Source organism: Tubulanus polymorphus, chromosome 1 (genome assembly GCF_964204645.1).
Source record: "Tubulanus polymorphus chromosome 1, tnTubPoly1.2, whole genome shotgun sequence".
In the NCBI taxonomy this organism is placed as follows: Eukaryota; Metazoa; Nemertea; class Palaeonemertea; order Tubulaniformes; family Tubulanidae; genus Tubulanus; species Tubulanus polymorphus.
Window position 1 is genome coordinate 7,983,114 of NC_134025.1, and position 13,623 is coordinate 7,996,736.

The window sequence follows — 13,623 nt, forward strand, 5'->3', positions numbered from 1 at the left end:
AACGATGGGCAATTAATTTCGATAAGGGTTTTGTACACAAGAAATAACATTTCTCTAAAATTTTTGAAAGAAATCCAATTCAATTCAGAATTTATTCACATTTTGTTTGTTACCGGTAATCTTCATTGGCCCCAAATCGTTGGCAGGGTAAACAAACATGGCGGACACACGTCAAATAGCTGCTGCTGGTGATAAACCGATAAAACTCGAATTATTCGGACTAGTGGGACACGTACAATTTCAAATTGCGAAATGTTGTGTTGAAGTATGTTTATAAGAAACCTTTTTACGTATCGTCCGAATTTCTAGGGCTATCGTAACAAAGATTTAAGTCTGAGGAGTGTGAGTGAGTGTGGTGGTTGGTGTGACAGACGAGACATTGATTGATTAGATTGATTGTCTGTAGACACGTAATAGTAGTAGTGTGTGCTAGCGTTGTTAATGAGTTTTGAGTTCAACCGTATTTTGACTGTAATATAGCTAACCAAGATATTCTGCTTCTTTCATTTTTAGGATCTGACCGAATTGTATCCAGAAATGTTTCCAGATAACATAATACAACCTATGCTAGAGTTTGATTGGGGAATGTTCGTTGAGGATAAAAAAAGAGTAAGTAATTTGCTGCCAGTAGCTGTCCACTGGGCCTTTAGAATGGTCATGACATGATTCTTCTTACATGTAGACATTTGTGTTTAGGAATTGGGAGGAGAAACATGGGCTTTTGAAGGAAAATCCATGGCATTTTTGAATGGTGAATTCATTGGGGCTTACCAAAACCTCACCAGATGGGCACAGGAGAATTTTGATCATAAAGATTTTCGACCACCGTCACTATACAAACCGCTAGCTAAAGAACTTAAAGTTGATTTTCTGAATTCAAAAAAGGTAGATCTTATGATAATTTGGAATAGATGAATGCATGTCATTGTAGGAATTTAAAAAGTCACACGTAAAACAAATATTTTTGCTCTTTTTCAAACAGCACGATTTTGTGTATGTGGATATTTCAATAGGAGATGAACCCGCTGACCCATTAATTATTGAAGTAAGTTTTTGAATGAATCAATGCACCAACATTTTTAGTGGGATTTTGCTTGTATAACATTCATTCCTCGATCTTAGCTATTTTCTGACAGAGTTCCGAAGACATGCAAAAACTTCAAGGCTTTGATTACGGGTGAGAAAGGAACTTCAGTACATAATGAACTCGAGGTGTATAATCTGCATTATAAAGACACAATATTCCACAGAATTGTTCGAAAAGGATGGATACAAGGTGGTGGTAAGTAAATCAGTCATCTTTTATGATCAGGAATATACATGTGGACCTAGAAAATGGAATATTGAATTATCAAAACTTGTATTACAGATATATGGGAAGGTCGAGGAAACGGAGGTGAATCAATATATGGGCCAGTCTTTGATGGTAAAAATTGTGCTATTTTCGAAATCAAAATTTCATTTACATGCACTAAAAGAACCGTTTATGTCATGTTCCATATAAACCATATATTCCCGATCTTTTGACCTTTTAACAGATGAGAATTTTTCTGTTGAACACAATAAACGAGGAATATTAGGCATGGTTAATAAAGGAAGACATACGAATGGATCACAGTTTTACATAACTTTACAAGCAACTCCGTGGATGAACCATAAATACGTTGCATTTGGGTATGTTTACATTCTAGAATAGCCAGTTACAAAAAAACTATTTCTATTTCGGTTATGGGATTTGAGACTGATAATCAATGAATGCGTTCTTTTCTAGACAAGTCATCGAAGGAACTGAGACTCTGAAGAAAATGGAGGATCAAGAAACTATCATTGAGAGACCAACTAAGGAAATTAAAATCGTTGATTGTGGAATCAAAACATACACTTTTTAGTATTATAAATAAGTTACTTATAAGAATAATTCCGTCCAATCAAATATTTGTTGAACTAAATTTTTTTTTGAATTTTTTCTATAGAATACATGATTTATGCAATACATGTTTGTCATTTGATCGTAGTCCAAAGGATATCAAAATTTGTTCTTCAAAAATCTACAGGACCAGAAACTTGCATTGAACCTTAGCAACTTTCGAATTTAGCCATAGCATTATACACCGGTGCCAAGAAAATTTGTAATACAGGAAAACTCACTTAATTCAGATCTATCACCTGGGCCTTTTGTCCAAATTAAACGAAATCTTAATTATGTGCTCTCATTTGTATAGAAATATCCTATAGATGACTGGAAATGGGAATTTGAGTCCGAAATAAGTGAAAATCCGAATAAAACCGATCCGAATAAAGCAAGTTTACTGAACATGTTTACATGTAAACATGTACTGTTCTTATCCCATACAACAAATCTATATTAAAAGAACTCATTTATTGGAGATTCATTTTAAATTTTTTATTGACAAATGCAATTTGTTACCGCTTTACAAAAAGCTGGATATAAATAAAAAGATGCTATAAACTTACAAATGCTTCATGAATAATTTTAGAGAACACATCAATCAATATAAATTTTCATTCCAGTGCAGTTAACTTAAGATTAATTTCAAAGCTAATTGATCCATCTGATCAAAATCAGAAACCTATCCCGTCATAATTATGAGAAATATGAATCGACAAACTTAAAAACATTTTAACCATAAATGCATTCAATGACAGTAGGGACAAAATGTAACCCAAACAAATATAACCAAAGCTTTTGGTAAAACTAGTAAGTCTATTCTTAATTACGCATTCTTATTTTAAACATAACATAATATTCAAAAACAGCGTATCAGTCCCAGGCCGAAATGAAGTAGTTTTTAATTACTTTTTGAATTGGTCTTCTACATATTGGACACGGTTTTCCTCGCCGTCGTAACTTTTTAGCACAGGCATAACAGCACATTTGGTGTCCAGTTTTTCCATGGACCAAACTTGCATTGATAGGATTTGATAAACATATCAGGCATTTATTACCCTTCTGGCATTTATCAGTAAATGTAGAAGTCGATGGTCCTGGATTTTCAGTATTTAAACTACGTAACGATAGTTGAGTAGGCGTTACAAAGGTCGACTCATTGGAGGACGATGAAGACTGACTTTCACTAATTGGCGTGCGCTGTGAAAGCGTGTAACGTTTTTCCGAACTTTGAGAAGACGCCGAATGATTAGGTAAAGTGTGGTGAACTGGCAAGCCGTCAATCTCGTCATAAGCCTGCGATTGACTAGATGAGTTAGATGGCTTACATATTGACCTACTAGGTGTCTGCTCATCACTTCCTTGACTTCCACATGCCGATCCAAATGCGGAATCAAAACTAGAAGTATGCTGTCCAATGAGAGAGCTACTTGATGTACTCTGAACAGTTTTTAATCCATTGCAATTCAACTGTTGCTTAAAAGGCATCAATGAACTAATATTCGATGGTAATTTGTACGTGACCGGTGTGCTACACGCAAATTTCGATAAACTGTCAACACAATTCGTAAATTCCGACGAATTTCTCTGAACTAAATCTGATGATGTAATCACAGGAACTGTGTGTTCATTTGATAGACACCGTGAATTAGAAGGGATGATATCAGTATTCCCAGACTCTAAATCTCCAGGTGCCGAGTTTGATCTCCGAAATTGGCGTTGACGCACTGGAAGACGGCCATAGTGTGACTTGTCAGGTAACCAGCCAGGACGTACTTCCCAGCATTTGATACAGTTTCTTTGTAATGGAGAATTCAACGTAGTACAGTTTGCACACTCCCATTTATCCTATAGAATAAACATACACCCATCAGTTGAGAGGTCAGTTTTAATGAGCCAAAATTTAACTCAGAACTTAATAAAGTAAATCGCTTTACCTTTTCCGAAAGCTCCACATCTGAGCTCACATCTGTTTCACTTTCATCAGCCCAGAACTCGACATCACTTTCTTGACAGACGATTACCAATTCCTAGTGAAAACAAATAAGATTTGAAAATCCGGAGACATGCCAAATGTGTATCCCAGAAAATTAAGTAGTTAAGTAATAAACATACCCGAGGACCATCATCTTCAGAATCTGATATGATATCTGTATCGTCTTCATCGGCAGAATTTTCAACAGAACTTGTAGCAATCTCATATTCCACATCGAATGTGTGATCTTCGATTTCATCGATTATAACATCCTCTCCAGATAAATAGCTTCCGATCGGACTCCGTACCAAATTCGTTTCCTTACTCTTTACAAAATAAGGAATTGAATAAATAAATATCATACCTTCAAAAATTTTCTGAATACATGTAAAATTTTTCTTTTTTCATAATTTTTCTTTGCTTTAAGGCTTAAGAGATTCATAGATTATAGTTGTTACCTGTACACTGAGGGTTTCATCTGAAGATGATATGTGTAATTCCCCTTCGTTACAAATAAAACTAATCGAAGACGATGAACGAACTCTTTTAGTCGCTGGTTCATTTGAGGCACCGGGAGATGAGGATTCACCTATCATAAATAAACATATAGAACTTTTCTATATAATTTGCTTTCATTTAGTGAAGCAGACCAGCAAGACGCAAAACAGAAATAAATACTTACTTCGCTTACGAATTCTATTACAAATAGCACCAAATGAACAAGCACCATCAACCTCATCAAATGTAATTCCTGGACTTGATGTTCCAGGCTGTAATAAAAAGATAATAGTTGCAACAATCATGAAAAGAGAAAAGATACACAAACAAAACTTCTTTTCATTGAAACTCTGCCAGACTTAATCATCCTCAATCAGATTCAAACAGTTAATCAAGCATCAACAAATGGACATGTAAATTACTCAATACCAATCAGTCTGCCAGTCTAATTAGTGCATCTTACAGAGTAACTTTTTAATTAGCCACGTCAGACAGCAAACCACTTGTCCAAACAAGGCCTAATTAACCAATTAACAGACCAGTAGAATACCATACTGAGTTTCATCCCCAAGAACAATTCCAGATACAGTGAAAGTAATGTACCTGAGGTTGGCGTATTTCATCCCTATAAACGGTTGTATGCTTGGAAATCAGAGACCTACAAATATGTGACAAAACAAACATGTTGTAAAATGATGCGATATAGACTAATCAAAACTTTTATGATATTCCTACTAACGAATGACATATACTTACAAAACCTCTTTTATAGTAAAACTATCAATCTGAAAGACTTTTCCTAATGGATCATCGCGAATGTGCACAACCCGCGGGTTGTCAACATTATACAGCGTTCTTCTGCTTATATACTGTTTTAAATACAACAATATCTGAAAGCAAATTAAATGGTTAAATCAACTAAACTAAACTAAAAAATTGTTTCAAATAATACCGCATTCAAAATGGCATTAGTACAGGTGAATCAATTACCTCATTTTTGGTAAAAGAACATTTCTCTGACGGAGCACCGGCAGCACGAAGAATTGTTCGAAATCCTGCAGTCGGTTGTAACTGAAATTAAGGAAATCTATCTAGTATAAAGAGAGATCCCAAACTGTTTGACTGTTTGTTCAAAAAAAGAAATACATGAAATCAATTATCACTGAGGTAAATTCACTTAGACTTACATAAACTTCTTTTGGCTTCGACTCTGCCATTACTCTGGTTTCTGAAGGAAAAGAAATATTTGCACATAATTCTATCATGCCATAAACCACATGTTCAGGAGTGGCAGTGTTGTTTCTGATAGGCCGCTATAAACAATGCCAAACAAACTAATTTGTCAAAGAAAACCTAAATCCAAATAAAAACCACACTTATCATATTCAATGGACAATAAATCCGTTAAAAAATAAGACCCTTTTTTAAAAGAGCTCTACATAATTGCTAACAAATTGTAGCATATATATTTACCTGTTCTACGCATATTAAATATAAATTGATATGCCCAATGCTTAATAAACAAATTTGTCAATCATGAGACACATGGGAACATCCACTCACGAGGAATCAATGATTCAAATTAGAAATTATAAACCCAGAGGAGCAATATTTATACTTGTAAGTTCTTGCCTGGTGAGAGACCGTTTATACAGGGATAAATCAATCTACTGGCTGAATGTCTACCCATCCTACTGATTGCTATCTATACATGATCAATCAGCTATTTGTCTCCCTAAGTGTGACCAATCAAAGGCCAATAAACCCTCCTGACAATAACCCTTCATTAAATTCATTGTTCACTAGGCTATGTGCATGAATGTGCTTGTATTATCTAGTGGTGGATGATTTTCATGTTCCCTGTGAAGCTCAGGCCATCAGACAAGCTCGGGCAGGTTACTATCATTATGGAATGTAGACACATGAAGCAATGATTTCACAATAAAGCCAGTCATCTCAAATGCCCTAATATAACCTTTCAACCTAGTAATTATGCACTAACATGCATAGGCCTAGTTGCTAACCAATTCAGCAGAAGTAAAACAATGATAATGGTTTATTAAGTTCTACTACACTTTTTAAAACTGCTGCTAAATTAAACGACTTAGTTTTAGTTTATAAAAAATGTTGATATGATATGATTCAATAAAAGGTATAACACAAAGGTGTAGGTCCAACAAAATATTGTATATACATAGGCAACAAAATGTTTTAGAAAACGCAATGAGTATTGTAAACATGTGTAGATTCAGTGAGAATGAGTCCATTGATGGAAAGGATGAAATACAGAGGCAGAAGATTGTTGAATTGGCAAAATAAACTATACGTTTTTCATCCTACACTGGGTCTGATTTGTAAATTAAATGAACCCATTGGCATAGTCAGTAACCTGTCATGGTTTAGTCTCACGATCGGATATTTTCAAAAGCCCATCCGATTATAAAAGCTAACTACCAACAATTAGGTAACTATTACTACCAATGGCAGTCTGCTCAATCAAATAGTGACTAAAGTATGAAAACGTTCCTGAGTAAAAGCAAATTCCAATTATATAATATCACTATTGTTTCCGATTGCTCATGCTGAATTTTATCAATGAAGACCCCAAGAAAATTCAATTCACATCAAACATTTAGCCACCAGTACTTATAATACTAATGAGGGTTGGGTCTGCAGGGATGAGCAAGATTCTGAAATTTTCACATTTTTTTCACATTTCTTCACACCAAAATAGAAGATTTTTCATGCCAAAAACTGAATTTTTCACAAGGGATGCCTAACGCAATCTTTTAATTTCAGTAAGGTTTTATGCAAGAATAGCATAGCTAAACATGACGATATAACTATTTTGACCTGTAATTTAGGGAACACAGGCCTAGCCATTCACTGACACCAAGTACTACGAACTAGGCTATCTAGGGTCAAAGTAGTCTGAATACCAGTCGTTGTTACGGGTCCCTACAACCTGTTTGGGGAACAACGGCTAGGTACTAGACTAGGGTCAAAGCCAAGTTCAGAAATGAAATAACATATACAGCCTATCAGGAAAACAACATAGATGATTGATAGAAATGTTCTGGTGATAGGAATTTTTTTTTAATTTCATAGTTTCCAACATTTTCATATTTTTCACATTTTTTACAATCACAAAAATTCTGAATTCACATTTTTTCATGCCTATTGTATTAAGGTAATGTATATAACTATGGACACCTAACATTAGCACTCGTTTATAAGCAGTTGCTCCAAATGAAGTACAGAACCACCAATAGACCACCAAGTATCGAAATAGGTTTTTCTCGGTATTTAGTACAACTAATAAATATTCGAATGAACACCTATGCTTATATTGAGAGCAAAATAGAAAAGTGATAACATACCGATTTCTCTTCCATTCAGTTATCTATATAATCCGTTAGAAATTTCTGCATGTCGACTGATTAGATTAACTAAGAAATTGTATAAAAAATTAAATTTTCTATGACTGGTTGTGCAATAGTTATATCCAATCCAGCACGGCCATAATTGAGACGTATTGTCGAGAAAATCTATCATTTTCCAAACTATAGCTCGGAATTCAAAAAGTTAATTTATTAATGTTTGCTTTTCCATAAGAACAAAATAACTGAAAACTGCAAGTTCTTTAAACAAAATCAGTCACTAATTTCATATTACCAGGATTCGAACCCAAACTGAGAACGAAGGGTTTAGGATTTAACCACAGTGTGAGAAATAAATATGTTTGCTTGCGGCTGTAATTTATTTCGTCAGCACCCTCTATTGACAGCTACGTTCGATACGAGAAATTACGCGATCGGTTGTCAAGAAGAAGCTTGTCTAACATTCCTCACACAGTTTATCTTTTTACCTTCACTCACCAGTCCTCACTACTGTTATATGATGGATGATTTCCAAACTGGCGAAGAGGTAGATTATTCGGTTTTACTTAAGAACAAGTCGACATTTTTGTGTTCATAGTGATTAAATATCGAGTATTTGTTGAATTTTTAATCAAGTCAATTTCAAAAAAACGCTAACCTACAAATACTGGGCTTGGCCTTTTATGCCTGGAAAGATCGGTCGGGGCCTTACCTTTTCAGTCAGTTTTAATAGTACATGTCATAATAGGTCATAAAAGGACCAGGCAATATGATAATATGGGATGGATCACATAATGCGGTACGATTCGAAGTAAAGGCTAAAGCCGCAAAGGAATGCTTTTCACTAATTTTTGTTGATTGGAAGCCAATAATTAAGGAATCTTGCCAATGGCAATGCAATAGATAGGCAGTTGTGATGAAATGACGTAAGATCCGTACCACATGAAGATGAGTATAATTTTTGGGATGGTTGGCACTGATTATAGAGTGCCTGCCTGGCCACGTGTATAATTGTATATAGAACGCCGCTTTTGATTACATATCATTTGTTAACAATCATCGCACAAAGATGGCGACTGCCACCTCACAGTTTTTGCATAAAAATGACGTCATTCTGGGGGAATGGAGGCACGATTTTAAAAAAATCTTCTGTTTTTTATGACGTGTCATTTCTACAACTTTGAGCAATTCTTCAATATAGTGAAAAATGATGAGTAATTTCTTTTAGTTCAGCTGTTCATCCATTCTGGTCCTTTAACAGGTTTGCACTCAAAACTAAGGCCAGCCTATCGAACTACACCAACTGGCCAAATTTACAACAAGGAGTTAGTTAGGATAAGGATTGAGATGGTCCAAGATCATCGTTTCGGTTAAATATAGTCTGTCAGCTTTGCTTTATGTGCGATCAATCTCAGCTCCTATTCATCTAGTTATGAAAGTGTTTGTATCCCACTTTGCCCTATACTCCAACAATTCTGTGTACCCCAATTGATTTGTACGCAGTTGCTGTTTGCCCCATGCATCGATAGTGGCTGTAGAAAGAATATCCAAGACACCAACACACGATTGCTCATTTCGCTTATTATGTATGCCATGTACATGTATATGTATCATTGTGTTACAGATGGATAGTATTCAGTATGCATATGTGTCAAATTCCCCAGGAAACAATAAGCAATAATGTGCAAATCTGACACCGTATATGGCTGCAATAGGTCAACTCTAGCTTTTGTTCCGAAAACAACTATTAGTTATTGTAGGGGTAACCCATAGATTCAGACCAGCCTCTATGTCTGCAATTATTTGTTGGTTTGACTACAGTGGTACAAGACCAGGTAGGCCCTACTCCTAATGAGAACACTGGATTGTCACACTGGATAATGGAGGTCTATGTAACTCCTTCTTATATGCCATAATGTACATCTTTACCTGTGGTCTGAACTATTGGATAGGCAGGGCTAAGTTATATTACTAACAGGAGTCGGCCAACAGCCACTCATTCCTAATCAACAATGCCTCTTAATAAAGGTGTGTACGTAATGCTCTGAAATATAGGCCTGAGTGAACTTGTACCTAAATAGTCTCTGAATGTCTAATCATGAATACTTACATTTTAAGTGTAGCCTTTTACATCACTGCGTATTAAGGTTTAAATCTGTATATCATCGACAGATATTTATGATGCAACTGATGATCAGAAACTATTGAATTTATCAGAAACTTGGTGATCATGCTACAGAGGGATGCATAGATGGCATGACAGTCGTTTCCAAACTACTAAATTAGTTTAATCTTTTGAATTACACCGGTACTTAATGATTCCACCCTGGCTAACAGAACTAATTTTTGGATAGACACAGATTATAGATCTATGATTCTATTCACTCTTTGGTCAGATAGATCTATAAGTATTAAATGTTAAGTATTTTTATTTAGACCTTTATCCTCTATCATTCCGAGCAATGAACAGGGCTTTGAATTTGTGATGTTGCATCGTAATAAAAATGAACACTTTTGCTGAAAAAACACCTCATATTAGAAACAAAAGTCTCCATATAATCGTAATTACTTCATTTCAAGCTTTGATTTCAAAACTGTAGGTCAGGCTACCTTTTTACGTAATAACTAACTTTGCATTATTATAGGCTGCAATTATTTGTAAGTGTTGTTAACATAATTAGCTAAAATGGTGGTACTGTGCCAGCCAACGCAGGCTAGGTGTTTCCATTCAGCGTATGTCTGAGCTCTGAAAATTGGTTAATCGCTTGTTAAGTGTAGTTATTTCTGCCTCAGTGATTGGTTGATAGGATAATTGTAGTTCGGTGTCAGAGTAGTAGTGTCAGAGCAGCCGCTTCAAGTTATTTATTCGATACATCTCTTTAGAGTCGCATTGCGTCGTCACAATCCGCAACAGTCATATTTTGCAAAAAATCCATATTTGACGATGGGTTCGCGAAATCCCGGCGAGTATAATCTTTCACGTCGGCATTCGACTATGCACGCGAATGAAGTGGAAACACTAAAATACTATAGGGTTAACGTAAGTTTTCGTGGGATGGCACTTGTGTGTTTTACGGTCGTCAAGACCTAAATACCGCGTGAAACAATTACACGGATTTTACTCCGTATGTTAGTTGTTTTCATTCGGTAGCATATAGCAGGTGGGACTGTGAACTCACCTTAAAATCTATTCGTGGATTAGTTTGGGGATTATACATCAGGATGCCGGTAAAATCACTAAAAATTTTCAGGTGCCATATATGTATATGTATGACGCGCTGGATATTCTAGCGCTGTGTATATAATTTCAGGATATATTATTTATCATCATGGAATTACAGCGCGTTATATAAGTGTTAACAATTTTGCTTTAAATTGTTCATCCTTATACATTTCAGACTGCATTTGTTGTGGATGAAGTTAGTAATATCATCAAAGAGGTGAGTTTTAAAATATTAGTATGCGATAGGCCTATCTTTCTCTTTATAAACTGTACGATTGTGTATATAAATTACTTACACATTATGAAACAAAGTCCTGGTAGTTTTAAGATTCTATTGAAAAAATTGAGAGGTTCAAACTACCCTACTATTTTTAGTTTTTAACTGTGAAATCGAAGAGAAATACACGAAGAGTACTTGATGCAATGACAATATACCGCCACAAGTGGCAATTCTCTAGACTATTGACATGCTCTGCAATGGGATAAAAATTCAAACATTCTTCATTAAAAGAGGAACATACCCGTATATGTACATATACGTCGTACGATATGTCTAACTGCCCCAATTTAGAATTCAACCTATGATGAAATTATGGTTGATGTGTAATTTTGAACACAAATGAACATTTCTATAAATAATTGGGTCACCTATACATTCAGCGCCAGAGCAGAAAAAAACTTCATGCAATTCTCACTTGTCTGAGGATAGTTTTTTTTAATCAATTAATCTAGGTTTAGAATGAGCGTGATGAAGATTCATCGTTTTTCATGTGTCAAAGGTTTCTGATAACATCATTTTCATTGCAGTCAATTGAAGGTGCCATCGGCGGAAATGCATACCAACATAATAAAGTGAACCAGTGGACGTCAAATGTTGTTGAACAATGCTTGAATCAGCTGACAAAATTAGGCAAACCATTCAAATATATAGGTAAGCTATCATACCGAGTAAATCCATTCTAACATATGCTTCGAAATTTATCATTGTGCCCTGGATCTCACTGTTCGCTTAATCAAAATGACATCCGATAGAAGTCTCTTTTTACATGGCCCTAAATGATCTCTATTTCAGTAACATGTGTGATTATGCAGAAAAATGGCGCTGGACTACATACTGCTAGCTCTTGTTTTTGGGATAATTCCACCGATGGTACGTAGAATATCTACAGTATTTGTGATTGTTCCAAATGATAATGGTTAGAATAATTGATACGTGTGATGTATATATATATATATATATATATATATATATATATATATATATATATATATATATATATATATATATATATATATATATATATATATATATATATATATATATATATATATATATTATATATATATATATATATATGATTTTGGTGTATTTGCAGGAAGCTGCACCGTCAGATGGGAGAATAAGACAATGTACTGTATTGTAAGTGTGTTTGGTCTCGCCATCTAAAGAAAAATCATCTTTATTTTTGACCATTATCTCACTTAGTGACAAGAACAAAGATGGTTTTGGACGAAACGATAAAAACACTTTTTAACCGCCATACGGTTTCTTCGACATTTGACGACGACTTTTTAAAAAATCGAACAACTGCAGTCTTTCTCAATACTGTTTCTTTGAGAAATGGAATAGTATTACGCCACCACACAGAATAAACATTCAGATATGCTTCAAACATTTTAGTTCATACATGTATCTGGCTTAACTATATAATGCCATATTGTTCCCCAATTCTGTAAATACATGTATGCCACTAACGAGTGCAGCTCATAAATTTTGATCAATATAGTTTAGTGCATCTAGGCACCGATACATTGTAAAATACACAGCCAGAACCACCGCTTATACGAATGAATATACAAAATGCGATTAGACATTCTTCAATTATTTGGTAAAATATTGTGATATCTTGTTTTATTGTGCATAGAGTTTATGAATTTGTTTACCATTTAGATAACAGTAGATGTTCTAGCACTTCCCTAGCCAATTCGGCGTCGATTGAGAACAAAAATGAGATGAAAAACATGTTATAGATTGTAGAGTTGATTTTGTGAAATTAATGTACATAAATGATATTAAATCAAAATAATTTCCTACATAGGTATAGATTTCCTCAGACTGTTATATTTCTTGATATTTTACATATAGAAAGCATGCAAGGTGTTTTTAATTGCAAATAGGATCGGAGTTTCCTGATGTACACAGATCAACAATCATAAACGAATGTTCAAATCAAAAACTGTGTCGTGTATATCTTGTATGTGAAGAATCTCATGTTTAAATTTATTCATCTATTCAAAAACCGGTTTGTAGAAATCTTAGAATAAGCCTGCTTGTTCCGATATCTACATATGACTTGATCATAAGCATTCCTGTTTTGGCTAATCACTCTGTGTCGAATACTTTCCATTACTTCTTTGTTTGCGGCAAGCTTTTTAACAAAAATAATCTAGTTATTGTTGAAATCTTGTTTTGTCCAGTTTAGACAGTTTCTCAAAACATTCTTTGGCATATTTTGTAAAATAATTATTAATTTTATTATTATTATCAATTGATAAAAATAAAAGATTTTCATGAATATTTCAGTTTTAGTTGTTTTTTTTATAGTGGCAACGCCTGGGTCTATACCAAATTGACTGT

General features: G+C 34.6%; 3 protein-coding genes across 5 annotated transcripts; 2 read left to right on the forward strand and 1 right to left on the reverse strand.

Annotated features, from left to right (window-relative positions):
• Window positions 1-143: 143 nt before the first annotated feature.
• Window positions 144-1,974, forward strand: LOC141915478 (putative inactive peptidyl-prolyl cis-trans isomerase-like 6). The gene is made up of 8 exons (XM_074807027.1): window positions 144-265; window positions 514-609; window positions 697-885; window positions 983-1,045; window positions 1,123-1,282; window positions 1,370-1,426; window positions 1,539-1,674; window positions 1,772-1,974. Exons 1-8 carry the CDS (start codon window positions 158-160, stop codon window positions 1,887-1,889), a joined length of 927 nt encoding a protein of 308 aa, XP_074663128.1. The 5' UTR covers window positions 144-157; the 3' UTR covers window positions 1,890-1,974.
• A 511-nt stretch (window positions 1,975-2,485) lies between these two features.
• Window positions 2,486-7,886, reverse strand: LOC141915471 (E3 ubiquitin-protein ligase Mdm2-like). The gene is made up of 10 exons (XM_074807017.1): window positions 7,763-7,886; window positions 5,570-5,610; window positions 5,373-5,453; window positions 5,139-5,272; window positions 4,986-5,040; window positions 4,567-4,654; window positions 4,343-4,473; window positions 4,025-4,210; window positions 3,847-3,939; window positions 2,486-3,757 (listed from the first exon to the last, which is right to left on the reverse strand). The coding sequence occupies exons 2-10, from the start codon at window positions 5,597-5,599 to the stop codon at window positions 2,783-2,785; spliced, it is 1,773 nt and encodes a 590-aa protein (XP_074663118.1). The 5' UTR covers window positions 5,600-5,610; window positions 7,763-7,886; the 3' UTR covers window positions 2,486-2,782.
• A 277-nt stretch (window positions 7,887-8,163) lies between these two features.
• Window positions 8,164-13,521, forward strand: LOC141915488 (dynein light chain Tctex-type 1). Of its 3 annotated transcripts, none has more exons than XM_074807041.1 (5): window positions 8,164-8,309; window positions 11,161-11,202; window positions 11,793-11,916; window positions 12,058-12,135; window positions 12,362-13,521. In XM_074807041.1, exons 1-5 carry the CDS (start codon window positions 8,280-8,282, stop codon window positions 12,430-12,432), a joined length of 345 nt encoding a protein of 114 aa, XP_074663142.1. In that variant the 5' UTR covers window positions 8,164-8,279; the 3' UTR covers window positions 12,433-13,521. The 3 variants fall into 3 exon arrangements, with proteins under 3 accessions (XP_074663142.1, XP_074663141.1, XP_074663143.1); XM_074807040.1 differs by lacking the exon at window positions 8,164-8,309 and adding an exon at window positions 10,616-10,802; XM_074807042.1 differs by lacking the exon at window positions 8,164-8,309 and adding an exon at window positions 10,887-10,990.
• The last annotated feature ends 102 nt before the right edge of the window (window positions 13,522-13,623 follow it).